The 25,672-nt window shown below is 47.2% G+C and overlaps 7 protein-coding genes across 7 annotated transcripts; 1 reads left to right on the top strand and 6 right to left on the bottom strand.

Moving 5' to 3' along the window:
• Positions 1-1,268: 1,268 nt before the first annotated feature.
• Positions 1,269-2,935, bottom strand: EDB93DRAFT_158951 (uncharacterized protein). The gene is made up of 6 exons (XM_041455546.1): positions 2,594-2,935; positions 2,282-2,537; positions 2,196-2,232; positions 2,066-2,144; positions 1,696-2,015; positions 1,269-1,630 (listed from the first exon to the last, which is right to left on the bottom strand). The coding sequence occupies exons 1-6, from the start codon at positions 2,673-2,675 to the stop codon at positions 1,409-1,411; spliced, it is 996 nt and encodes a 331-aa protein (XP_041309944.1). The 5' UTR covers positions 2,676-2,935; the 3' UTR covers positions 1,269-1,408.
• A 962-nt stretch (positions 2,936-3,897) lies between these two features.
• Positions 3,898-5,296, bottom strand: EDB93DRAFT_1102196 (uncharacterized protein; the record flags this gene model as incomplete). Its single annotated transcript, XM_041447179.1, has 7 exons — positions 3,898-4,035; positions 4,177-4,363; positions 4,420-4,515; positions 4,556-4,667; positions 4,727-4,875; positions 4,996-5,054; positions 5,111-5,296. The coding sequence occupies 7 exons, from the start codon at positions 5,294-5,296 to the stop codon at positions 3,898-3,900; spliced, it is 927 nt and encodes a 308-aa protein (XP_041309945.1).
• Positions 5,297-5,361: 65 nt separating this feature from the next.
• EDB93DRAFT_1067748 (uncharacterized protein) lies at positions 5,362-5,766 on the top strand (the record flags this gene model as incomplete). Its single annotated transcript, XM_041444931.1, has 2 exons — positions 5,362-5,479; positions 5,504-5,766. Coding segments are annotated over 2 exons (381 nt in total), but the record flags the coding sequence as incomplete, so codon positions are not given.
• A 3,922-nt stretch (positions 5,767-9,688) lies between these two features.
• On the bottom strand, positions 9,689-11,145 carry EDB93DRAFT_1202712 (uncharacterized protein). The gene is made up of 3 exons (XM_041450959.1): positions 10,947-11,145; positions 10,285-10,887; positions 9,689-10,235 (listed from the first exon to the last, which is right to left on the bottom strand). The coding sequence occupies exons 1-3, from the start codon at positions 10,990-10,992 to the stop codon at positions 10,021-10,023; spliced, it is 864 nt and encodes a 287-aa protein (XP_041309947.1). The 5' UTR covers positions 10,993-11,145; the 3' UTR covers positions 9,689-10,020.
• Positions 11,146-11,152: 7 nt separating this feature from the next.
• On the bottom strand, positions 11,153-12,318 carry EDB93DRAFT_159061 (uncharacterized protein). The gene is made up of 5 exons (XM_041455547.1): positions 12,075-12,318; positions 11,869-12,022; positions 11,696-11,823; positions 11,427-11,643; positions 11,153-11,372 (listed from the first exon to the last, which is right to left on the bottom strand). The coding sequence occupies exons 1-4, from the start codon at positions 12,187-12,189 to the stop codon at positions 11,549-11,551; spliced, it is 492 nt and encodes a 163-aa protein (XP_041309948.1). The 5' UTR covers positions 12,190-12,318; the 3' UTR covers positions 11,153-11,372; positions 11,427-11,548.
• A 706-nt stretch (positions 12,319-13,024) lies between these two features.
• EDB93DRAFT_1132073 (Fusaric acid resistance protein-like-domain-containing protein) lies at positions 13,025-17,735 on the bottom strand. The gene is made up of 15 exons (XM_041448987.1): positions 16,760-17,735; positions 16,467-16,708; positions 16,385-16,418; positions 15,676-16,333; positions 15,341-15,624; positions 15,070-15,284; positions 14,742-15,016; positions 14,652-14,684; positions 14,565-14,602; positions 14,338-14,514; positions 14,133-14,282; positions 13,901-14,083; positions 13,667-13,850; positions 13,461-13,616; positions 13,025-13,411 (listed from the first exon to the last, which is right to left on the bottom strand). Exons 1-15 carry the CDS (start codon positions 17,584-17,586, stop codon positions 13,184-13,186), a joined length of 3,684 nt encoding a protein of 1,227 aa, XP_041309949.1. The 5' UTR covers positions 17,587-17,735; the 3' UTR covers positions 13,025-13,183.
• A 2,846-nt stretch (positions 17,736-20,581) lies between these two features.
• On the bottom strand, positions 20,582-22,642 carry EDB93DRAFT_1081327 (uncharacterized protein; the record flags this gene model as incomplete). The annotated part of the gene is made up of 7 exons (XM_041445609.1): positions 20,582-20,776; positions 20,842-21,137; positions 21,186-21,342; positions 21,393-22,102; positions 22,152-22,440; positions 22,496-22,508; positions 22,575-22,642. The coding sequence occupies 7 exons, from the start codon at positions 22,640-22,642 to the stop codon at positions 20,582-20,584; spliced, it is 1,728 nt and encodes a 575-aa protein (XP_041309950.1).
• Positions 22,643-25,672: the final 3,030 nt, after the last annotated feature.

The following is a 25,672-nucleotide window of genomic DNA, read 5'->3' on the forward strand; positions in this document are numbered from 1 at the left end:
AACCTAACCCGGCAATAAGCTAAGTCTAAGTTGCGTGGGCAACAGCTGCCTTCGCGTCCCAGATTGTGATTCCCTTATTGTATCCTCCTGTCGCGCCTCGGGTGAGTAGCTCACCTTACACACCCACTTGTGTCCGGTCTCTATTGGATGCAGACCTTCGACTGGTTCGCGGCTCTGAGTCGCATCCCACGCTCTGTTCAATGTTGTCCCGTCGTGTAATCTGCTCTTGGTCCTATCCTGTTCTCGCTTCAGCTTTTACTACTCGAAACAACCAGAGCATCAAGTCCTATCTGACACAGATTTAGTCCACGCAAGAACGATGTGCTGATAAGTGAGATAGTGTATGTCTACTGCGGAGTCGAGAGGGTTGCGGTTTAAGTCGGGCGTCTCCTTATGTTTATTCGGCCTGTAACGTCGAGACCATATAAGCAGGAATCGCTCACTTCTGCATTCCTGCAAACACTGCAGAAGGTCGATACGGCAATTCAGGAGGCTGGTCTAGTCCAAATTTTTTTACCTCGCTTTTATAGGACTTGCACCGTATCACGGCACAGACAAGCTCTACCGAAGACTTGCGGTTAGATAGCTCAGACGTTATTGAGCTTGTCTTTCAGGATTCGGCAAGTTTCATCGCTCTATCACGCAATGAAGAGTGTCTGAGTCTTCGGGGAAGTCATAGATGCTGTCGGCATCACTTATTTTTGTTTGCCCCATGCTCACCAACGCCAGGTTGATCTTTCTTTTCCAGAACCAGAACGGAGGCGTTGGCTATGCCGAAGAAAGATGTGTTTTCACGCGAACCCTCATCGTTGACTGGACTTCTAACTAACTAGAAGAGCTCAGGTCGTCTAGTGATCGGTACAATACTTTTACGGATCTGTGAATATCTTGTATCCTCGCCGAAAGGGAGGTACATGAACCAGTGACCGCATCCACGGCTTATACATTTGGCGGCAGTTTTAACTAACTCGGCACTACTCTGATCAGGTCTTCGTCAAAGATATTTTACGACAGATCTGCCTGTGGACAGTACTTCATTTACCTTCCGCGTCAAGGATGGAGTGTTTGATCCTGCAAAACTAACTCGCATCGCCACCATATGAGCGCTCTTCTGTTCCACTTTGGCTCAAGCATGTACTCCAGCCCCTTTGTGACTACATTTGGGCGTTATTTTCAGCCACGAATGAGGGAAGAAAGACATAGAACGTAGTTTACTCTTCGTTGCTGCTATAAAAAAGCAATCCGAGATGATGACGATATACGATGCAACGGAGTCGTCCGCGAGCGAGCGGATTGCTTGCATCATAGTAAAGTAGTAATGGACTGAAAACACGAGAATGTCCATAAAATTACAAAGAGGTTGTAACGCAGACGAAGACAATAAATAGATTAAATCAAGTATGACACGCTATACATTTTCTTCCGCCGGCTTCACCGAAACAAAACACGACTCACTGGCAATGTCCTGCTCTGGCCCGGTTGCTTGTGCCATGTTGGTTCCTTCTGCTGGCATGGATGTAGTCCCTGCGAATGCCAGAGTCGTAGGTGCTGGAGCATCTCGGGTCTTCCACTCATGTGTAACTGCCCTACCCCGTGCTACACGTATGATGATGAACAACTGCGCAATGCCCTATTTTTTAAAACGAAAGAAGCTAGTATCAGAGACACGAATAACCGAGATTTCTGCCTGCTTACTTGAGCTTGGTTAATAGACAAGAAGCATAATGTGGAAAGTGTGTCTGCATGAATAGAAAATGCAACTATGTAGATGAAAACGAAGACAGTGTATATCGTGGCGGACTCAATGATCATGCGGATGACGGTATCATAGGTGCTAGAATCAAATTCAGCCAATGCTGTCTTCATCTGGCTTCGCATGGCGAGCAAACGTGTCGCCACGAGAATGGTATAAAGCATGGTGTTCGCCACAAGGAAGGCGAGGTACGCAAGCGTGGTGTTGATATTGTAGAACAGATTCCCAATACCCGCATGAACCAAGACGACAATGGCTACTGCTGCTCAAGATGTCAGTGACTACGATCGTTTGTAAACAATCTCACTGCACCAATCATGCCAATATAGAGGGCGAACATTGGGATCATCACTTGCTTCGCCCAATTCCAAATCAGGAAACATCGGTAAAGCTGAGTATTTCAAGCGTCAGGCTTGTACATACGGCAAACCATTAGGCTCACGAGAAGTGCTTGCATGAGCCACTCCGCGACGTAGCCACTAGGTGGGACCTTAAGTTGTGTGTAGATGAACAGGAAAAGATGCTTACCAGAATATAGCCACAAAGTTGATACGGTAATGCATTACGTTCTCAATCAGCGCAACAGGACCACCAGGTGCATCGCGAAGGTCTATCCAAATCATCTCCGTATATTTTGCATTGCAAGCAAAACTTATCGTCGAAAGCGCGAACGTGATGAGGATGTAACAAAGAAGCGTGCGACGATTATCTGCAATTTTCTGCCCGTGTCGGGGACGTTGCATGAGAGCGATCACTGTTTGTACAGTCAGAAGAAGGTATACCCCTATTATAGTATACAGAGGTCAACTATCAAATTATCGCGGTGGGTCAAAAACGCACCGTAGGATACACCCCCCAAAATCATTCCAATGAGACGAGAGCGTTCAAGCGGCAAGTCTGTCTGTGGGGTATAGGACGACATGACTCAAAATTTGGGAAAATGTAAATGAGAGGATGTCGGCGGCGAGAACCAGGGGGGTGGTTTAGCTTTGGAGAAGAACAAGCAGTCATATATAGAATCCTGAGAGAAAGAATGTGTCGACCAGGGACACACAACGACACCGGTAAGTGAAAACCCTTTGACGTGAAATAATAAAGACGGGGGCGACGGGGGGTTGATGTATCAATAATCGATAGTACAACGTGCCGTGAAAACTTTGACGTGGGATCAATTGAGAGAATGGACTAACCTCAAGGGTAGCTTCGGGCGCTAAAACATAAATTTCATCCTTCTCGTAGCTTTGGCAATTATGAATTGGCTGCCCGTCATGTAGGCACCAATGGCGTCCGCATGCGTACCGTTCATTAGATTCTTCTGGTGCCTTTCTCGCACCATGCGCATCACAGTATTCAAGCAAACGAGAAAACACACCCATTCTGCTAAGTCCGGTATTCGTACCTTAACAGGAACGGATGATTTCATCTTCATCTGGTCTACTTTATCGTGCGGCGATGCAGGAGTGAATGTTTGTTTAATGTCATTTTATGTGATTGACGACAGGAAGGTTGAATATTGATGCGGCTCTTTGAGGTCAGGATCATACAGAGGTAATATGATCCCCATCATTAGAACGAACCTACTGTCCTCCAATATATGAGTAGACTTAAAAACTTTTATAAGTTTTTTTTACCACAAAACATTGTTTCGCTCCCTGAATTAAGATATTCTAGGTTCGGACGGAGCGCCGCCAGGGAGGAGAGCTTGTGCTGACGTAAAATACCCGAAAGATATGGAAAGCAGGATGGCCGTGCTCATTTCTTGGCGTCACGCATCCATATGAGGCAGTGGGACTTCGAACACCCCATGGTAGTCTCGAACCAGACTCAACTGACATCCCAAATTGGGAACCCTGTCAGTGGAGTCTGGGATCCACCGGAGGCAATAAGGGGGTTTGGTAGTAGTCAAATGTGTCACGTCACGCTCTTAACGCACGTCCAACGTCTGCCTCGTCGGTGTCGAGCAACCCGTTAGACATTTTCTCTTATTTATTCAGCTCAAACCTATTTTTCCTCCATAACCAACCACTATCCTTTATTTTAGGTCAATTATATACTCATAATGGACGAAAATTTGACACCCTGCTTAGGGAACTGCATGGGTAAACCCCTGGGTATTGGAGGCCATACCCGCACCCATGCAGGGTTTACCCATGGGTACCATAGGTATCACTGCCAGTGCTTAGCACATATGTCCAGCACACATCAGCATTCGCTGACGTGACTCGAACATATGTGGTTGGCACAGGAAGGAGTGGAGGCACGGGCAAATTTGCTGGTGCACACTGAGCGTTCACGCGTACAATTGAAGTCGAAGGTGAGCGTGTCAAAATGGAAGATGGTGGTGTGGTGGCACGAGAGTGTGACATGTCGGGTGTCGTGTCCTCATTGCAGAAAATGGGGGCAGAGTCAGGATGGTGACTTACTGACAAGATCCTTCCTTCCTCCTCTTGTTCCTCCTCTTTTCCTTCTCTCTTCATCCTGGTGTCTTCTGTGTGTGTTCGAGCCACGCCAGCAAATGCTGGTGTGGTCTGAGCATGTATGCTTGATGCTGGCGAGTCAGCATGTCGCGTAGGTGCTGGATGGTGCTTGCTGGTGGCATCCATCAGTGTGCTGCACAGCGACGTAGTGGGTGTTGTTGAACGTGGTGTGGGGGACATGGCGAGTACTGCCGAATGTGAAGGTGTTGGTAGCGATGTGGTGGCGGGTGCTTCTGAAGAGACATGTTGGCGATGTCCACCTTGAAGCACTGCCTGTCGAGTTTTCTGATTAGCATAGTTTTCTTAGATTAATTAGCAAACTTACTGTTGGTCCTGTAGATCAGTACCACTGGTGATTAGCCTGCTTGGAGAGATGTCAGTGTGCAGAGACATGTTGATCCCAGCCTGAAGTTCGCGAGCTGTAGACGTACGGCAGCCTGTGTAATGGCTACCATAAATTAGTTTGTGAACTGTAGAACAAAAGGACACGACTCACGAGCAAAATGGCTCTCAAACGGATTGCATTGAGAGTTATCATTTTCCCAAGCTTGATGCGTTGCCGGCAGGAAGTCTGAGTGCTTGGTGGTGGTGCCGGTTGTAGTGTGCACATGGGAAGTATGACATTTATTCAAGGCATGGGTATAGCTGGGGTACAGGTAAGAGCGCGGGTCTTAGAATCCTGACCCGTACCCGTGACCTGCGTGGGTTACCTGTACCCATGCAGATCCCTAACCCTACTGGCCTCCTGTTCATAAACGTGCGCACAGCCCTTCGTCAAGTGCTTGCACCGGTGACTGAGGCCAATCCAACCACACCCATCCATTCTGTCAATACACATGTCCACACCCTCAATTCACATCCACTTATCGATGCTATCAACCTTACCCCACACTTCTGCAATGGATATGAGGTCAAGCTGCAAACACCCTCCTACAAGCCATATGCCCTGTCCTCTCGCGGGCAAAAGCAGCAGTGTGCTTTTGACTTTTCGGTTGAAGTCTTGATAAACCCCCATTCTCTGCTCACTCCTGATGAGTGGAGTGCTCTCGCTACTAGGTGCTGCCATCATTCCAGCAGACTGCCGCCCATGTGACTTCCAGATTCAATGCAACAACATCATAATCAGACTGCTCAAAGGATGTCTGTGTCATTGCACCGACTGGCCAGAGCACGTCTTTGCTCTGTGTTCTCCCACTGCTTGTTCAGAAATCAGGTGTTTCTCTTGTCATCACGCCTTATACGAGCTTAGGTTTGGAGGGCTGAGATAGGTGAGTTTCCACTTTTTTTTCAATTGACATGGGCTTTATGGTGATTTACAGGCACTGTGCTCTCAGAATCCGCTCAGTCTTTATCAATGCGAACCAGAAGGATGCTACCACACTGGCTGATGGTGCACATGGACTTTATAGAGTTGTGTTCGCATGTGTGGAGATGATGGAGAGTCCCATGATGGCAAAGATTTTACATGCGGATTCATTTAAGGCTGTTTTGTCTGCCATATACATTGATGAGTCTCATCTTGTCCACGAGTCTGTCTTCTGTGTTATAGGGGAGGACTTGGACCCAACAGAACTGATTGCTTCAATGTCGTCGAGAGAATCCAGGCATGAACGAAGTGGGTACATATTGCAGCAGCCTATTTGTATTGCTCTGAGACAAAATGAAGAGAGAAAATGTGACACCAACGAGGCAGACGTTGGACATGCATTAAGAGTGTGACGTGACACATTGACTACTAACTACCAAACCCCCTTATTGCCTCCGGTTGGATCCCAGACTCTACTGATGGGGTTCCCAATTTGGGATGTCAGTTGAGTCTGGTTTGAGACTACCCTATGGATGTCAACCCAACAGAATAATTCAAGCAGGCATTGTTGACATTGTCCAAATATAACATGTGTAAGAACAAATCGTCGTGGTCGGAAGACTAAGGCCCCAGAGCGCCGCATGTTACTAACAAATGTTAAGAACCAACTGTGAATTATTCACCGAGCCCTAGTTATGGCAAATAAAACATGCAGTGTTTTTTTAACAAGTCACATGATATTATGTAATGTGATTCATTTGGACCCCTAGCTTTTGAGCCCAGTTATGAAACACTATTTGATGAAGGTGTCGAAAGTGGTTGGTATGACAGTGACAATGTTCTTCAAGTGATGGTATTTTGATGGGTGTTCATCCTGTGGCTGCAGTGTGAATTGGACAGGTATCAAGACCGTGTCAATAACACTGCAAAGAGACATGATTGTAACAAGGTACTAGTATTTACTTGCAGATCATATGCACCACTCTCATGTTATCAATGACTAGGTTCTCCCTCATGGTGTGCCAAATCTGATCTACAAGTCCCCTGAAGAATTTGGCGCAATGGATTTTAAGGTAAGTTTTAATCTTCCTGTCATCCATTTCTACTAGTACTGAGTTCAATTTCTTACTATACATACTAGGTAACCATTGATCAGGACGGCATAGATCATGTGCACCAGGTATATGTCAAATCTGATCATCCAGTATTCGACTTGGTGCCTCAGGCACTCAATCACTTTATTCAGTGTTGTTATGATGACCTTGGTCGGTGTTACAAGAACATCTAGACGCTTGGGCCCCTACCATTTTTCTCCTAATCCTCCTCGTATCAGCCCTTGCATCATACCCTTACCCTGACCTTACCCTGGTCATCCTTGTCATCCTCGCATTCCCCTTCGCTCTCTATCTGTCGCTTCAGCAAAGCCAGTACATCTGGCCGGATCCCTTTGATGACGAAGCATACCCATGCTCCATTCCACCACCCGACTGATCCTGTGGACAGTCCCCTTGCCCTTACCGTCTGGACGGTAACCTATGATACGATGCACGATGCATCCCCTTTGCCCTTTTTCCTTTCTTGATCTCTGACTCGGTGAGCAGTCGCACATGCGACTTATAGATAGCTCCGCAGTTGCACGATCGTGCCCCTGCGCGTTTCACTTCTTATTTCGACCTTTGACTCACTTTCTTATCCAGCACATTCTGCATCACCCGTGTCTCAAACGCGAACGTGCTTTCCTTTTATGGTTATACCCTTTACCAATTGCCTCACTTGGTAGTACAAGTTATCATCCACTAATACGCCCCCTGTCCTCTATATAAACTTGCTACCATGTACTGTATTCCCTAACTTGAATCTACTTGGTTCTTGACCTCCTACTCTCACCAGAGTGATCCTTTCTGCCTAGCCAGCAGTCTATACTCTATCTTCTTATCTGCTCATCGCGGATAAGCCTATAGTCTCGATCTTTGCTCATCGACTTCGTCGACAAGCAAAGCCCCTGTTAACTAGTCGGACTTCTGTCCTTCTAATTAACGATGATCCTTACGATTAACCTTCGGGTGTCGTAAGTCTTGGCAGATACAGCTCATCGTCTAGCATCCACTTGACGTAAGCTACCCGATTCGGACATAGGCGTCAAATCTTACTTGCCGAAGCCTCGCCAAGTAAGACCCCTAACCTTGGGCTAGCCCAAGGACGTCCTCGACCGTTGACGACACATGCTCTGTTTGAGCGTCGCCAACAGATACCATCCAAGTCGTAACAGTCGGCCTCCAGTCACCTGCCAATCAGCTTGGCACATTTACTTGGATTTACTTCACTCTCTCCGACTCGCTGGACAGCTGCCACAGATGGTTGATGATGATATGAACAAGGACCATGTACCTCTCCTCAAAAACCAGAGGGATTTGTTATGCGCTAATGATAGTGACTACATGGGTGGTGTACATGGAGGACTAGGTCTTGGTACATCTTTAGTATGTTTGAATAAGCCTTTTCTTTCTAAGTGATCTATTTCTAACTAGACACATCTGACCATCACCAACTGGATTCACTCATAGAGGAGGATCAACTGGACACATCTTTACTACCTAATGAACAAGTTGCTGAAGAGGAGGGGCCATGCTTGGTTTTCTGATGAGGAGGACGACGAAACACACGAGTGGTAGATATCGTAGTAATGACGGTCTCGCACTATACACTACTGCGATTTCTTGATTCTTGATTACCTGTTGCACGAACTGTGCAACAGAATATACAATATATTATTCAAACGAAGTTCTTGCGGTGCACGGAGTCCCAATCTTGCACTTACTTGCTATGGTAATTGTCACAGTGACAAATCGAGCACGGCCATCCTGCTTTCCATAGAAAGAGTGGTACGGCACGGACGTTCGGGAAGATCCTGTGGGTATGAGTTCTGAGTACTGAGTGTCTTTGACAAGAGGTGCGAGTTCATGTCCGTTGCGGCTGAAGATACTTAATGAAGATACTTAACGCTAACTGTGGTGAAGTATCAGATAGTTGTAAAATAAACCAATGATATCCGTGATGGTAAAGTCTGTTTAACTTTTCTGATAGAGTTCTAGAAACATAATGAACCTACGATGTAAAAATACTTAGTGTGGTATCGTCCAATCTTTATCTGATGGGCCGTAAGTTTGACATAGAAACACTTGGTTCCTTGACAGCAGACAAGAACCAACTAGGATCGCAAACTGGTGTAACTTCGGTCTAGAAGCCAACGCCGCTCGCACGCTTCACAACGTTACGATGACGTCTATACCAGGGGATAATCATAACAGCTCCAAGGCTGTGACAATAATGTTGCATGCCCCCAATGGGATATCAACACCACTGTCCGTAGAAGTTGTCATCAACAGATACCTTCAGACAACTCAAAATGTGTGATTTATTTGATGCAGTTTGTTGGAGCACGTACCTGACCCTCAGTGACACTGACTTGCCCTAGTACATGGGAACGCCGACATATTAGTAGTGACCTGTCACCGCAGCATGTCTCCCGAGTCGGAATCACGAGATGTGCCAAATCCTGCGAAAGACATGCATGATTGGCATGCCAGCTTCGAGTGGTGCATTTGAAGGTTTGTTGGAAGCAATGACTTGCGGTCGAACAGCTGGGGCTTCAAGTTGTTGCACGTTCGATGTGAACGCCTGCGTGGAACTTGGAACAAAGTACACGTGGCATTGCTACCATCTCAGTGTTGCAAAGACGGCTGAGTGTTTAAGACTCCGAATCACGCATGGACACAGCCTATGACCTGATCACAAATCAAGTGCCTCTTACAATAAGAGCCTAGCAGAACACCGAGCAAAGGATCTCCGCCAATCGGAACTCACCACAAAACTCAAGTGCGTAAATTATAGACCTCGTGGACATCGGTAGAATCCAACTATTTGATTCGTTTATCCTTCCTGCGAACAGAACGGTGTCAGGGCTGGCACTCTATTCTCAAGGACGCTTTCAAGCCCTTCCAATATAGTTGCCCTCGACAAGGACGTTGACCCGGACTGAAGCATGAGTTACCACCATGCGGTTAATGTGGTTGATAATCTGAATGAGTCCAAAATAAGTCACAGTCCGGATTACTTGACTTCGCCAAATTTGTAATGTAAGTCACGGTCTTAGTTATAGAGTTCAGATGTTTCGGAGGCTGCTGTGACTCATAGGTTGAGCACGCTGTTTATTCGCTGGCAGTTTGTATTTACAGGCAATCATATCAATTGTGTTACTACGAACACCAAGCAACAGAAATACAACATGTGCAGTGACAAAGGAGGGTGAGATTCAAAGTCCGTCAAAGACAGACACGAAGAATTTCCAAACCAAACGACGAGCTATGCATCAGGCAAAGAGGAAAACAGAAATGAATCTGGGTGTAAATATGTAGTCACAGGGCGAACGAGATATAAATATTGATGGGCATGGTGGTGTTTCAAGTGGAGAGGATTGGTGTCGTTCACTCCACGCGAGTCTCGATCTCTTGAGCCTCGACCTCGGCTACCTTCATCTTTTCGTCAGTGTATTCAGGGGGAGCCACGAAGTTGTTCTCTGCATCATGTTCAAACATGATGTACCCGTGGCTGACCTCCTCCGATCTCTCACCCCTGACAGTGCGATACGCGAGGACAGACATTACCCAAAACATGCGAAGCAAAACACCGATTCCACAACCTTTCCAAGGATATCAGTGGTATTCTAATGATACAAGGTAAGTACTCACCAAGAACGAACGCAACAGCGCGACCCTCCCATAGGCCTAGAGCCATGATGGCGCGGTGAACACGCCTAAGGAAAGACCCAGCTTTCTTGTGCTCCATGTCATGGTGATTGTGGTGGTGAGATTCAGCCTCATGGTGGCGATAGATCCGCACGACGGACCCATCAGAAAGAAGCTCCTTGACATCACCTGCGTTTTCCTTCTCAGAGGAACTAGCGGGGATGTTTGGTGTAGCGGGTTGCCCGAACAAGGGGATGGGAAGGATGTGAAGTTCTCCAGAAACAGGAATGGGTTTGTTGACGACTTCGCTCTTGAATGTGTCGTGATCGCCCATCTCAATGAGAGGAAGGCCAAGAGCATGACGGAATGCGTTTGACATGCGAAGTGCCTTTGCTTTCAGGGACGCACCGCAGAAGTGATGTTTGCCCTTGACTTCGTTGGAGGTGGTCATTGCGAGGCTCGGACGCACCAAGCGGGCGACATTGTCAGAATCATCATTGCCATTCACGTTGGCATTGGCAAGGGCATGGCCGAAGCGAATGTTTGCGTTGGCATTTGAGGGACTCCCAATTAAGGGACGGAGGGGCTCCGCAGTGACTTGGCTGACTGTGAAGGCGTCTCGACTCGTCAGTAAGACATCACATGCTTGCTCAAGTGAAACGTACCAATACCAGCCCCTGCAACAAGAACGGGAAGTATTGAGAGACGCATCAGGCCTACTCTGGGAGAGATTTGAATATCTAAGCTAGAAACTGAGGTTATAAACGAAGGGGTTCACAAATGAGATTTCTTTGGAGACTATAAAGGAGATGATTCAAACGTGTGGTGGTGGTGTGTGTGATCTGTGGCTGGATGGTGGTGACTCTTGCCATTAGTCATCATTTAAACTCCGCCTTCGGCCAAGCTGTGGCCTAAACGTATCGGCCTTTCCCCTTGATCTGACTGCGGCGCAGTATCATTGATATTCCTGATCTCCGCAGGTCGTGCTGTGTGCTCTTATAGGTTATTGGCGTAATATGCAGGTATGGTCTTTGTGTTTGAGGGATACCGTGAAGAAAGGGTATTTATTTTTAAGAGCTTGCTATAATTATCTGCAGGTATTATATCCATAGCATCTCACCGGCACCGCTAATCGACGCGTCAACAGCTACAGAAGGATACCTGAAATTGCGCATATGTGGTACCTATCCATCAAGGTCCTCGTCTTCGAAAATTCTTGACCGTGGCCAACCCTATCCATTTGCCGTACAACCTCGTATATCTCCTACTAATCCCCTTTGAACGTGGCTGCCTTACTCTTGGAAATGTGGAACGTGACTTTACCCGTAGGTTCACCATTCCCCAGCAGCTCAAGTACAACCGCTGTCAGGGTCTGTTAGTCGAGTATGACTCGTTTGAATACGCTCTGGCTCACGTGTATTGACATTCTCAAGGAGGTCACCAAGACTTTGATTGTTCTCCGTCTTCTTGATGACCTTGTAGCTGAAGAAGCAACGGCGAGCAAAGACCTCTATTTCAATCGAAGAGGACTCCATGGCATCACTAACTCCCATCAGTCTTAGCCTACAAGAAATTTATAGGGCATACAAGGTTATACTATCCTTCCAAACGGCAACATACTCGCCATCTTTGGCATAATTGGTAGTCTTCGATTGCTTCGTGAATTTGTCTCCCTTTATGCGGACGTAAAATTGACCACTGAATAACCCGATTTTTTCTGGCAGCCCACTCGCTTTGATGTCTACAATCATGCTTGTCAATAGCGGCTCAAACCTGCAGCCAACTAAGCGCACCAGTGATCTCGACCGACAACTTGGACGGATGAACAGAGTCACCGTCGGCTGACGATGACATGTCAGGTACTTCAATGGTTGGAGAAACGTCCCGGGAAGGTGTTTTGTCTGACATGGCTTTGTGGCAGTATCCCAACTAGCTTGGATAATAGTGACAGGCTGTGAGGATTAGCAGGCATGACTTGTTCACTGATTTTATATGATTGCGGGCCAGTTTGTGCTGGCGCAACACGCTCATTCATATCCATTCGGCGACCTCCAGTATGGTATGGCGGCATGCCATTACCGCGAATTGGAAGAGAAGGGTGTTGTGACAGTATGATCACCTCCTGAAGAGTCTGTCGTTCGTTCGAAATACGATTACTGCGAAGGGATTAGGACCCTTTTAGGGTGCATCCTGTCCTTAGTTTCTCAATCACTGGTAGGTTTTCTACTAAAGGTATCAAAACGCTGATCGCAGAAGACGGAGCTCGCCCGACTTGTGAGGCGATACGTCTTAAACCACAAACAAGCCTTGAGGCTTTATTGCTGCTTGCGCCTATCGGCCATATACATATAAGCAGTGCTACTGATCGCCGGGAGGATACGCACGTCACGACATGATGAACGCTCATGTTCGCTAGAGCGGATGGCGTGCTCGTATTTGGATTCCGCCTGCACATGTATAACACACCCAAGTAATTCGAAGGTTCTTAGTAGCTTGTAGTATGGCTTCTAGGTTCGGTATACGCATAATTTTATTGAGGCAGCTTCCTTTGAAGAAGTTGATATCTCATCAAGCTTGGGTTCAGGAACCAGGCATGCATGGCGATTTCACAGGGGCGCACGTCGTGAAGGCAAGAGTTTGATCCAGAACTTTACACTGAGCCTTGAGCTTGAGAAATATCCTGAATGAAAGATGCATGTGCATGATATTATACACATACCATGGAAAATGCACTGTCTAAGCCTCAGCGTCTGCAAGTCAGGGTATCATTTTCTATGAAGTATATGACATCCTGCTGTCTGCCTAATGGTTTTCTGTTGTGGTACTCGGAGACACTGGTACAGATTTCAATGCATCATTACTTTCATGTCCATGCAGTAAAAATTAGAGTATCTACAATGCGTCAAACAACATGCGTAACATCCACACTCTCACCCGGCTCCACAAACAACGCCTCAAACTCTTCCGGATTGTGTCCAATCACACCAAAAACAGTTTGCAGTGTACGCCCAAGATACTCGAGCTCCTGAGTAACACCTTTCATAGTAAGAGCATACGCAAAGAAAAGCAGGTGTCGAGACGCTTTCACATCTCTGTTCCTGACTACATTCAATTTCCGGATTGCATTGACCTATAAAAGGATAAGGCATCTATCAGATTGATAGATTTCAGAGACGTACCAGACGCTCCCTTGATTCCTCAGCTGGTGGGAGGTACGGAGGTAATGGCGCTTTCAAGCGAAAGGCGGATGCGAGCGTAGAGAAATAAAGAACAATGTTTCCGACCATTTCTCTTCGCTCCTTATTCACGGGTAAAATGAAATCTCTCCTTACGGACTGAACGATCTTACGTCAAAACAAACCCACGGTGAAGGAATGTAGCTTACCGTAATCCACTCCTCTCGGGTAGTGACGCAACGCATGCTGTGCAGCCTATCCAAGATAGTCTGGAGACTCGTCAACATCGCTCGATAGAGTGCTATAGGGAAAGGTCCCTTCAGCCGAGGCTCATGCTGTGTCTGAGCCAGAAGATCTTGCAATTCAATAAGCTTCCTCTGGAGGTGCAGTTCCCTGCAGAGTTCGAATCAGCGACGGTTGATGCACAGTAAAGCTACACAAACATAGCCATGAATTCGTGAATGGATTTGCTAAGCTTGGCTTTAGCGGACTTGGGCAAGAGTGACGTCGTCTCGTCCGAGGACTGCGTCTCAGGCTCGTCTTCATCTGTATCATCTTCTACGCGAGGCACGCCTGAGTTGGCTGCTACCAAGTGGGTGTATAGCCAGCCAATGTTCAGACAAAAGCTAGGAGCAACAAATCAGTATTTGACATGTTCAACAAAGACAGACTTACTCTCCCAGCTCTCGACTGAGCTCCCTTCGCGCTTCTGAAGGCCACCAGAAACGAGATACAATCGCAGCCCAGAGGGCACCAACGGTAACCGCAGTCGAGCGATAAAATGCAATATCGATCACAGATACTTCGGCTTGTCGAACATTGTACCTGTAATGATAAGGATCAAAAAGCTGCACGAGTAGTGAAACCTCTGTCAACGTACGAATAGAGGCACGTCAAATTATATGTTAAAAGAGCAAATCTCCCCGTCGTCGCATACTCTGGAATTGCAATGATGTAGTAAAAACAAGGCATCGAAAAAAAGAAACCGAAGATCGTCAGCACGATTGCATTCTCCGGGAAAAGGCTATAAATTCCAGCTGCGGCAACTGCTCCGAAACTTCGAGTAGTCAGAACAAAAGGGGCGATGTACTGAACAAGACAACCCACAGAGTACCAAGTACACGATGAATGCTGAGGAAATTGGTCTAACAAATAAATCAGCAAGGATACAAGACCGTTACAAAATCATCCTACAGCTCCGATTGTAGGCGACATGACCCCAAAGAACTAAAAAGGAAAAGAAAATTAGTAACACATATTAATATAAATGACGCCTGGACGCACAGAAATCAATGCCCATTCACCCTTGTAATCCGTAAAAATTGGTCTCGTAGCATCAAAGAACGCAGGTGCAGCCAACACAGCAGCAGACATTCCCACTTTGAACGCATACTTCATTTTGCGCCCTTTCAAAATCCCACCAAAATCCCAAAGTGCGCGCTTCATACGACCAATGAAAGGGAGATTTGCGGGATGGGGCGTTTGTATCGTGTTTGGAGCGTGAGGTTGTACTTTTGGAAAGAATACTTTGGCGTGATGAGGGGAAGTGAAGTATGATGCTTTATAGCAGAATGTCAGTGGATTGTGAGTAGCCCTGAAAGTAATCACTGACAGAGTCGACGCAGTCCAGACGGCTTGGATTTTTCACGAGCCAAGTTACGTCGGCGCAATCGCATTGCAGATAAAAGATTTGACGGGCCGTGCAAAATGTATCGGTGAAACCAACTTGGAGTATCCGCTCTGATTTGTTTGACTGCGTATATTCTACGCATAGCGTCCGTGAGAGAAATGAGCTCTCTAGAAAATTCCTGCAATGTGAAAATGAAACTGAACCACGATGACTTCAGCATGGAACCTCTCGAGCAAAATTATCGAGAGCTTACAAATAGAGAAGAAATATGTGTTCATATTCATTGTTCATAAGAATCGTATTGTCCTGTTGGGCTAACGAATCGAACGAACTCGCCAAAGACGGGGCAGAAAAATTGCTTCGTTTGTATAAACGCATGACAGCGTGGTTCGAGGTGCTTTCGAAAGTAAACAGGGCGCGGTCAATCTCATCAATTAGAAGGTGGAAATCATGAGGTCGAAGTGGAGTTTCTCTTTGGACATGTTTGCTCTGCGCAAATGCCTCGCGTAGACGTTTGAAACTTGCCGTACAGGTCCTCTTGCAGCTGCTTGTGAGTACCTTCCGCAGGACAGATGATGTTAGACTTACCGTCAGTGCCTTCAGCGGTGGACCCAGATCATCGACTAGATCGCCAAACATATCCGCCGCAGCTTGTAGTAGGATTTCGTCTGTGTCATCCCTCATGTCCAAACCACCATTGGACACCCTCCTCCCCATCCCGGCCGGAGAATGATACCCGCTTGGATCAGGCTCTCTTCCGATTGTTTGATCGCGTCGCTTCAGCGTCAAGCGTCCCTCGCTGTGAGCCTTCGTGAGTTCGTACTGCAACCGGGTGCCGCTTCTCAAGCCATTCAGATGTTGAGCAAGACGCGTGAGGCTGTCAACCGCGTCCTCGTAGGCTTGTCGGGACGCCTTGCCTTCTTGTCCACGCAGACCGCTGAACCATTCCGACTTGGCTTCTTCTAAGTTCTTTTTGAGACCCGTAAAACTAGCCTGATGGCTCTCGACCGCCTTGTGTATTTTATCCTGGCTAAGCTGACGAATGGGCTCCTCTAAGAGGAAGGTGTTCGTAACCATGCCAAGGAGGGTGGCAAACGAATCCAAGGTCTTTATCATGTTTAACTGGAGGTTTCCTGTAGCACTTTTTGGCCATAGCGTGAAACACACGATGTTTGATATCAAGGTACCAACAAGCACGACCGAGAAGACTTGCAGGAGTGTTTCCAAGCCTCCTTCCTTGACGATTCTAAAAATATATATAAGTGGCATGCTCCAAATATGACGCACGATAGCCTACACAACAGATAATATGATGGCAGCCATGCTACACGCTGATAAATAGTCAGTATAAGAACGAATTAAACCCCTGATTAACATACCCGAATTAAACGTGGGTTTGTCCATCCATACTTTTATCCAAGTGAGACCCCACATACTGACTCCGACCCAGAAAATGACGAGAGCGTCACCAAGCCACTCCCATCCTGGTCTGACCTCAAGGGACCAAAACATGGACATGCTTCCCAAACAAACAAATGCTGCATAAAGAAAAGCAATCGAGCAGTACGAATCAGCCTCCATCATTCCCCCCATGGTTTTCGCGGGGTTATAGTAAATAGCGCTGCGAATGATCAACGTCGTGTTTAAAAAAGGGAGTGAAGGAAACGCATACATCGTGGCTATCATGTGACCAGTGGGCGATGGGGTGCTGTTCTCTGCTCCCGGAGTGGAAATATCACTGAGGAATCCAGAGAGATATGGTGAAAACGTGAAGAGAGAGGCAATAAGATATGCCACTGCGCATTTGAGAATGTTCTTCCACAAGATTGGTATTGCGGGCGCTCGTAAGGGAGGAAAGCGATAGCATGATGGCGTTTTAGGGACAGAGGTAGGTGAAGGGCTGTCGAAGAAGGGTTCGGAGTGGTCTTCTAATTCGGTGGGATCAGTATGGTCATTGAATTGATCCAACGACGCCTCTCGGGCGTTGTGCTCGTGCGAATGGGATTGGATGACATCGTCGAATAGATCGCAGCCAGGAGAGGTAGCTTCTGGAGTCAGAAGCCCCGAAGAGCGCTGGGAACGATGAGAGGAGTTCATGAAATGGCGTCTGTCGCGTGTCCTAGGGCTAAGCTGGCCCTCGTTCTCCATGAGTTGTTCGAACAGCGACCATTGCGCTTCTGGTGGTGGGGTCCTGACGCGAGACAAACGGACAAGGGACTCCCTAAGGTTTTGACCACTAGCTATATGAACTCCCAGAGGAGGCGTATGAGCAACAATGTAGGAAACACTTCGATCCCGTCCGCGGCTTGGTCGTAAAGTGGATGATGGAAGCGAACCATAAGAAGGAATGGGACGCAAATGTGGGATATTAGGCTCTTCTAGGGTGATTTGGCCAGGAGATCCAACAAAATGGGCACTACCATAGGCTGGCGCATCACTATGAAAAGACAAGTACGGAAGGTCATCCTGTGAGTTGTTCTCGTGAGCCTGAAAAGACATGTTGTCACATGGAACTTCAAGCTTCAATCTCAGCTTTAGAAACCTGATGGAACAACTGTCTTCAATGCGGACAAGGCGTGGTAGTGGTTCAAGTCACGGTGAACGTATTGGTGCCACTGCTACTAGACGCTAGCCCACGACGTTGTGCTTATGGTATAATTAATATTAGTACTTGTCACTGTATTAGCTTGGCGTGTACTCAACCGAGAACAAACCGAAAATTGAGTTATGTAATACAATTTGGACCCGAACATATGTCATTATGTAACATGTTGAGTACGTACCTACTACCTTGACCAATATTTTGTTGTACTGATTTGACTTTACGAAGCATGCAGACAAATGACAGGTGCAGCATCATCCAAATCACACTGCATACAAGTAACCTTCCTCGGTCGCCGGACGGCTTTCTCATCACGAGCAAAATTGAAGTCGAACCTACTATAATATCTGAATTCGAAGTTCCCTCGTTTGTGACATATGGCTCATAAAAGAAACGATCCCAACACCAGCTCAGATAGGCCTGCCTGGAATTCTCTGCCCAGTTTACTGTTAGTACAACTGTTCCCCCTCCAGTCTGTCAATCAGGTCCCTTCATGCTTCGCCCAGTCATGCCGACGAATGCAATGGCATCGTCAAACGGTTCGAACGAGGAGACCTTGGAAGGCATACAGCATACTTTTTCGTTGGAGACTCACGCAATAAACCACAACTTTTCGTGGAGACAAAACAGGCGCGTTCTCAAGAAAGTGCCAACCTAGACCGAGGCTAACCCTCACTCCGGCCGAATTCCCTGTCACAACAGTTGAAGTAGAACGCGAGACAGGCCCTGTGGAACGAGGCAAAGCGAGTGGCTTGTCATGATGGTCCAGACTCCCAGCAAGCCTGAGCCCAGGCCCAGTCAATAGCCTGACACGGAATATTCACCAGCTCGAAGAAGACACCCCTGAACCGTCAGTAAACAAACGACGGGTAGAACCAAATTTTTTCAACCTTGACTATTCCAATAATCATTCGCACCGTCGAATCCCCCTTGATTTACGACGCACCTGCAATATTCTCGTATCGTGGGTCCTCAATGTCAAGGAGGGTCAAGCAGCTGTTCATTAATCACCTCGGCCGCTCTAAATTCCCGTGCTCTGAGTGGGGCAACTTCATTATCACCGGTCAACATGTTAGCCTTGATGTCGTCCTCTCCGACGTCTATGCAGGTCCAGAACCGCGATTGTCACTACTACGACGGATTGGCTTTCCGCATGTAACCAACTTGCGCGAACATATCGCTTCGCGTTCCCCCCATCGAACAAATTGATGGGCCTACGGAAATTACATAAACACTATGGTCCTACACACATCCCCATGACACCCATCTCACTTTAAAGTCATTAATTTTGACAAAGCAATCAGGAAGCGGGTACCCTCATGACTCTCCAATTTCGAGGAATTCATGGATACTCATTCCTCTTAATTCTTCCCTTTAGTCGAAACTACGTGGGAAGCTTAGAGGCTGCATCTAAAAGCAAAACTTCCGGAAGGAAGGAGTCCTGTTGACGTTAGATCGACGGCGTTTGCACGTATTCTTTTTTCAGTGTGTCATCACATCCAAGGGTGCGACTTTAGCAACCACTGTGCATGTGAGCACGAGGAGGTCCACTAGTCTTGTTTTGACGATCGCTCCATAATGGACCCGCATCACTATCACTAGTCTGAGTTGACCGACAAGTGTCGCGATAGCTCGCTGCACAATCTTCATTAGCCGCCAAGCATAATTTTTCCTTCCCTGTCTATAATAATTATATTTTCGTCAACCCCTCAGAACATCATCTCTCCTAGGATCGTGCTTCAATCAATCAAATCCAGACAAATGCGATACGTATTCCAGCCTCCCTTCTCCGTGCGCCCCTTCATCTACATATAGCCTTGAATCCAAGCAGATTTCCTAATCAATACAGTATACTTTTAATAGTCAGCGTGGTGTTGGTCCATGTATCCATTCTAGCAACTCTGGATCCCAACGTTTGGGTATCTTTCATGTGCCTGGTAGTCTGTATCCCATTTCCATTTCCTTGCCCAACCTCCAATCCAATAGTCTGTCGTGATGTTCGGGAGCTTTTGGGGCAGTCGCGCAGCCGACGCCCATCATGCAATATAATAATTAGAATATGCATCCACATGGACACTCAAACTTTCTCGCTGCATCTGGTCAAATGCTTATGCATGGCACAATATATAAAGCTACCAATAACGACCTCCATCAATTTCTCCTGAAAGCAGTCCAGCCAGTGCATCTGAGGCCTGTCATGTATATAATATGGCACAATGGCCTCATAGTCCACAAATGCACATGAACACGAACTCGCTGGATTTGGTTCACTGGACTAACCCGGAACTGTCGCGGTAAAGTACCAACAGACATCCACCATTTTCTTCTTCGATATACTACATAACGGTACAACAAACAAGAGCCAGACACAGTGCGACGACTAGTAAGCGAAGACCTTCAAAACAGAGAGATGACTATTCAACAAGGGTCTATCAAAACACAAAACGAAAGCAAAAAAGAAATGTGGCACGACATACAAATATATCAGAATAACAATTACAATTCGGCGTGACGGGGGATGAGATGAGGAATGTTTAGCTTTGTGGGGTAATGCGTGATTCAAGTCCGTAAGGTCTAGTGTCCGCGCTGTCGCTGTCCGTGGAGAATATTATAACGTCCAGGCTGGATCACAACGTCCGAAAAGTACTAGCAGTCCGTGGGGGGTCGTAACGAATGTGAGCGTAACCATAACATAAGAATGCAAAAAGCGCTGTCCGTAAGAGATTAGCTAAAGTCCAGTCAAAAGTGAAGAAACAGGGCCAGGCGGGGAAGAGCGTCAATATACTAGCGTGTCCAAGTCATGAGAGCCAAGAGTCCGTAGGTCGGGAATTAAGTTTTTTTTTCCGAAGTGTGCACATGGACACCAACCATATCTCGCTATCGCTAAATAGGCTACAGCCCTGACAGTCGCTTTTGTACCTTGGCCACTGAATATCCCAGCAAGGGGAAGCGTGAGCTGAGGTTGTTCATGGCGTAAAGCATGGTCCCGATTTCACTACGAACATCCGAGCTGCTGACAAGCGGCCATGAAGACTCGATAACATTGAGTTCTCGAATCAACGTGTCCACAGCGCACGTCCAACAAGGCTGCATCAAGAGAAGGATTACCATTAATCAATCATTCTGTGTAATGCATTGAAAAAGATACTCACACCGATAATTGGATCGAGGAACTCGTAATCTGTGTCAGTGATGTGTTTGATGATAGAGACAAGACACCGCGCAGCGCGAAGGCATTTTTCATACGAGACAGGGTCTTCAGCGCCGAATGGATAATACAGATTGATCATCGCAGCGTGAGCTAGCGTGTGTGTCGCAATATAGGCGTGTTTCTCGTCAGGCACCGTGGCGTCGAGTTGATGTACTGGAATAAGGGTCTGGATAAAACGGGCGATGGTGTGTTCTAAAGTTTGAAAGTCATCCGTAAATGTGTTCGACAAGACTAAAGCTGTATATTGATCAGAAAGTGGTACTGGTCTGGGGGAAATGGGCCTACGTTGGTCCCAGGTCGATGCGAGGTGGTGCGCACGTTCGAAGAGAGCGGACGCTTTGACACGGAGGGCTAGTGGAGAAAACCCTCCGCGGACGTTTGTGACCTGATGTTCAAAGAAGCTCCGAACAGTATGGAAGCTGTGCAAATCATCGATCTGACCCTGAGAAGAGTGAGTCAGCGTATGTTGTACCCACTGATAACGAAACGTACTGCTATATATTCTTCCATATCTTGGGGCCACGGCATTATGATGGACGCGTATCCATCCGAACCATGCGGAATGGTCACTGGTTTGTGAAGTACCACCGACCAGCAGCGATCCAGGACAAATACGTGCCAAAACGTCAATATGCGCTCGCCCTGCTCAATAGCATCTTTCGGGGGATCAAGTTTGAAGGGTGAAATGGAGGCTGTGGTCTCAAATGATGATGATCGATTGGTCATTGCTCCGTGAAGGCCGCATTGAATAGCCAGTGATGCAGCAGCGTTGGCATGGTAACTGCCTTCTAGTGACCTTCCGTTGGATAGGAAGTACACAGACAGAAGACAGGATGCTTGGATGACATCAAGCAACCTGTTTTGGTACTGAATGGCATCGCTGAGAGAGTCAAGGGCCCGACTCAAGTAATGAGACTCGTGCGTGCTAAGAGGGCCGGGTCTAGAGATATAGCATGCCCACAAAAATATGGCATTGGTGAGGGCAGGGTGGTGCTGTTCCATGACAGGTCGAGTGAAAGACTCTCGTAGTCGACCCATGTGCAGACCCAGGAAGGACTGACGACAATGTGAAAAAAAGACGTCTACGAGTGACTGAGCGAGCTCTATTGTGGGCTGCGGTTCCTCATGGTAGATATCCGTAAATGGCGTAGGCGAAGGCGAGGGAATGCCTTGTATCCAGGAGCTTTGAGGGGAATTGTTTGCTGTAAAATATAAGATTTAATACGAGACGATGACAGCGGATCAACGCACCGGAAGAAGAGAAGGATGACACTGAAAGTGAGAAGCCTGTACTTGCTGGAGAGCCCGTTAGGGAAGATGACGAGCTTTCTGAGCGACCATGACGATGAGGATCGTGTAGAGTTACGGATGGCGAGGTATACTCGGGATCCTCGAGCTCTCGTATACGCTGCTCTAAACGCTCGATATGTTCACGGAGAAGTTGGGTTCTGGTTTTTCCCTTTCCATCATCGTACTGACAGGCGTCATGCTGCTTTGCACGAACGCACTGTTGACAGGCTGGCTTGTTACCGTCGCACCTCTGACGACTTCATTAACGACTGACACGCTCTCTGGACTATAAGACGATGACTTACCATCTTTCTTTTTCTGGACAAGGCGCGTTTAAGCATGGTCAGCGAGTTTTGACGAATGATGGGCGAATAGAGAAAATACCTGCAACGCAAGCATGCTTTTCCCCTCTGCAGAGTTGGCGGGGGCGTGGTGGACTGATTACTAGCCATTATGGGAACGGATACTAAATATACACGAATGAAAGTGGAACTAATGGGTGGAAACGCATCAACGAGCTGCGGAATACATGCATGAAGAAGAATGAACATACCAAGGAGCCCGTGTGGATGTGAGGCTAAAGATGAAGAAAGAGAGGGAGTATGAGTACTCCAGGCATGAAGTGAACAAGTGAGACCTAGTAGTAGGGGCGGTGACACGAACTAGTCAGGAATAATTTACTGAGAGCACATGAACAGTGTGCTCAAATAGTTCCTGAAACCGTGACTTGTCTGGTTGATCAGATAGCAGAGCCCGCGTGATGTCGGACAAACCTTTGGCTGGTTATGTAGTTCCGCCGGAGATCCAGGAAACTTCCGAGGTTTTACGATCCCGACAAAACTCGATGCATGATTGAATCCACATGCTTGGGCGGTCTTTGGTGGCTGTTTGTTTCTGTTGGGGTCGTCCGCTGGTCAAATCTCACAACGGTCTTCCTCTCCCGTCTCCGTCATCTTTGAGGTTCATGGGTCACCTCCAGGTAGTACCATAAGTCATGGATAGCTCAATGTCCACACAGCTTTACCCGGCATTCAGACAGTACGGATTTCAACAAGAACCGACCGTATACTAGGTAGGTACGCCATACAATATAGCAGTACTTTCACTAAATTTCATCTCCTCAGCCTGACGAGTCGCGCGAAACTATTATCTGACTTCTGGCTGTCAAAATCCGCCAAGGCAGATTGGTTCTTTGTCATCCAGCAGGGCCAACCATCTTCACCACGTTGTTTTTGTCATGTCCGCGGATTGGGTAACGACCTACGTTTTTGGGACGATTCAGACACCTGGCCCTGCAATATTGATTCTACTGAGAATCCTTGACTTGATGGACTGGGTTGCGCTAAAACATCTGTGCAGACAATCCATCTTACGACACCCCAGTATCTCGTTCTCTCAGGTCACTTCGTTAATATCGTGTTCATCGGTCATTTCATCTCCTCGGCCCGCGACGGGACGGAATATTGCGATTGGAACGTTTTTGTTGGTCCTGTTCATTCTTAAATTCGAACTATCAATCAAGGCTGAGCCAGCTGCTACTTGATGTCATGTTACCAGATGCTGCGCCAATATATCTGCTTGTCGTTTCATCTGCTGAAGATTCTCCTTTACACGCTCCCAAAGAAGGCAGACTTCATACCATTAGCATGCCTTATCAGTATGTTCAACTTCTACGTGCTTTATCTTGCACGCTTCATATCAAACGCCTGTTATCGGTCTTTATAAATCTTGTCGGATTGTTCACTTTGCGAGCATAGTTTACTACACTGCCCGTGATACAATGACCATTGATGCGCTAGCCTCATAAATCATCAATGGATCAAGTTGGGAAACATAGATCTGTTATTAAGGTGCGCCACAATCCAGTGCAATATGATGTTGAATCAACTTGTACCAAGTTTGGAGTTTCGCAAAAGCGCTCAAGCTAAGGTTTGATGGTGTACCTTCGCCCCCGCATAACCTGCCGTCCTCGTGTTCACAGAAGTTACGGTACTCCAGGGTACTCCGCTGTGTCGTTTGCCTTCTGTCGCATCATGGTTATTCAGCCCTTCATAACCGTTACTGTCATGAGCAAGTTATGATCGCGGGTAACTTCTTTCGCGGGCTTGGTATCCCCTCCCCTGATGACGTCAACAGATCTCGAGGCTCTGTTGTTCATTACATGGTGTCTACACAGCTCTTTGATCAATTTACTGGCTCGAGCATAATTTATAATTCGCGGTCGGGACTGATTATAGCCGTATTGCACCAGTTCGCCGGTGCAAGATGTTGACATCAGCTTCCACTAGCAAGTCAACCTGAGAGCTCTCAAGCTTCGACGATACTTTGCAGGCTCGTCTTTTATTTCCGTCTGACCTGCATTCTGCCCACTGATGAAAAACTATACTTCTGTTCCCCATCGTTCACAATGAGTATCAGGGTATACACTGCCTCGAAAAAAATTCCAAGTTCTTAACCTACTCACGCTGACCATCTTCTTTGAGTCTGAGCTTCGACTGCACAGGCGCAGGTGTCTTATCTCCCCGAGGGCCCGTACACATATCTACGTCATTGCTATCACAATTCCTCACCCCTAAAAAACTCAATATCTCCGTTTATTTGGCGTCTAGACAATCGCCACGTTATTCTCGCCAGTACATGCAGATCTAGGGCTGCGTATCGGCATAGATAATGCATTCGTTCCTCTGCGTGTCTGCCTGCGCTACGATTTAGTGCACGTCGCGTACCTTGTCCTAAAGCCAGTTGGTCTACCGGTGCCGGAATCATCACCATCATTGTTATTGAGCTCGCACGACGGGCAGTACCTGTATCGTTCGAGGCCGTGCATACACTAAATACCACCTCGTCCCATGTACTAGTATTTCCCATCCTCCTCGATACGTTCGGTTCCGCTGACATTGATCGGCGACTACCTCACCGTCACGAATACAGCCATACCCTGAGCACCCACAGTAGGCTTTTTCTCCCAGCCAGCAATGGATAAGATCCTGATCCACGCTCAACCCCGGGTTCTAGCCTGTTGAAATCCCTGCTGAGTATTTATCCTGACATGACCACTGATATCAACTCTCACAGTGGCAATCCCACACCTCAAAATATTCAATGCCGCACGTCTTTCCCAATTCATACGCCGTGCTTGCTAGGCTGTTTTGATCTAGCTCGGAAATACAATGAAAGGGATCTGAGCTTCGAATTCTTTGTCTTGTGGGTCTTGCCAGCGCGTGATCATCTAGGACTAGTAATTTGGTGGGGATATTTCCAATGTCTCTTCGCGGGAGGTATGTTGCTCCATTTGCAATATCGTGGCATATTTTCATTGATAGGCATCAACTTCTGCGTTTGTCGGTCCCCGATGACTTATGAAGGTCAGGGACGTTTGCTTCCTATTGCCTCGGGAATTTCGAATTTCGTCAGGGAGTCTTCAACTTCTTGCGCACTCAGCGCAAGATAATTACGAGAGGTCTGCCTACATAGGAATTACA

This window comes from Suillus bovinus (assembly GCF_016758785.1).
Source record: "Suillus bovinus strain UH-Sbo-P2 chromosome Unknown EDB93scaffold_13, whole genome shotgun sequence".
Classification (NCBI taxonomy): Eukaryota; Fungi; Basidiomycota; class Agaricomycetes; order Boletales; family Suillaceae; genus Suillus; species Suillus bovinus.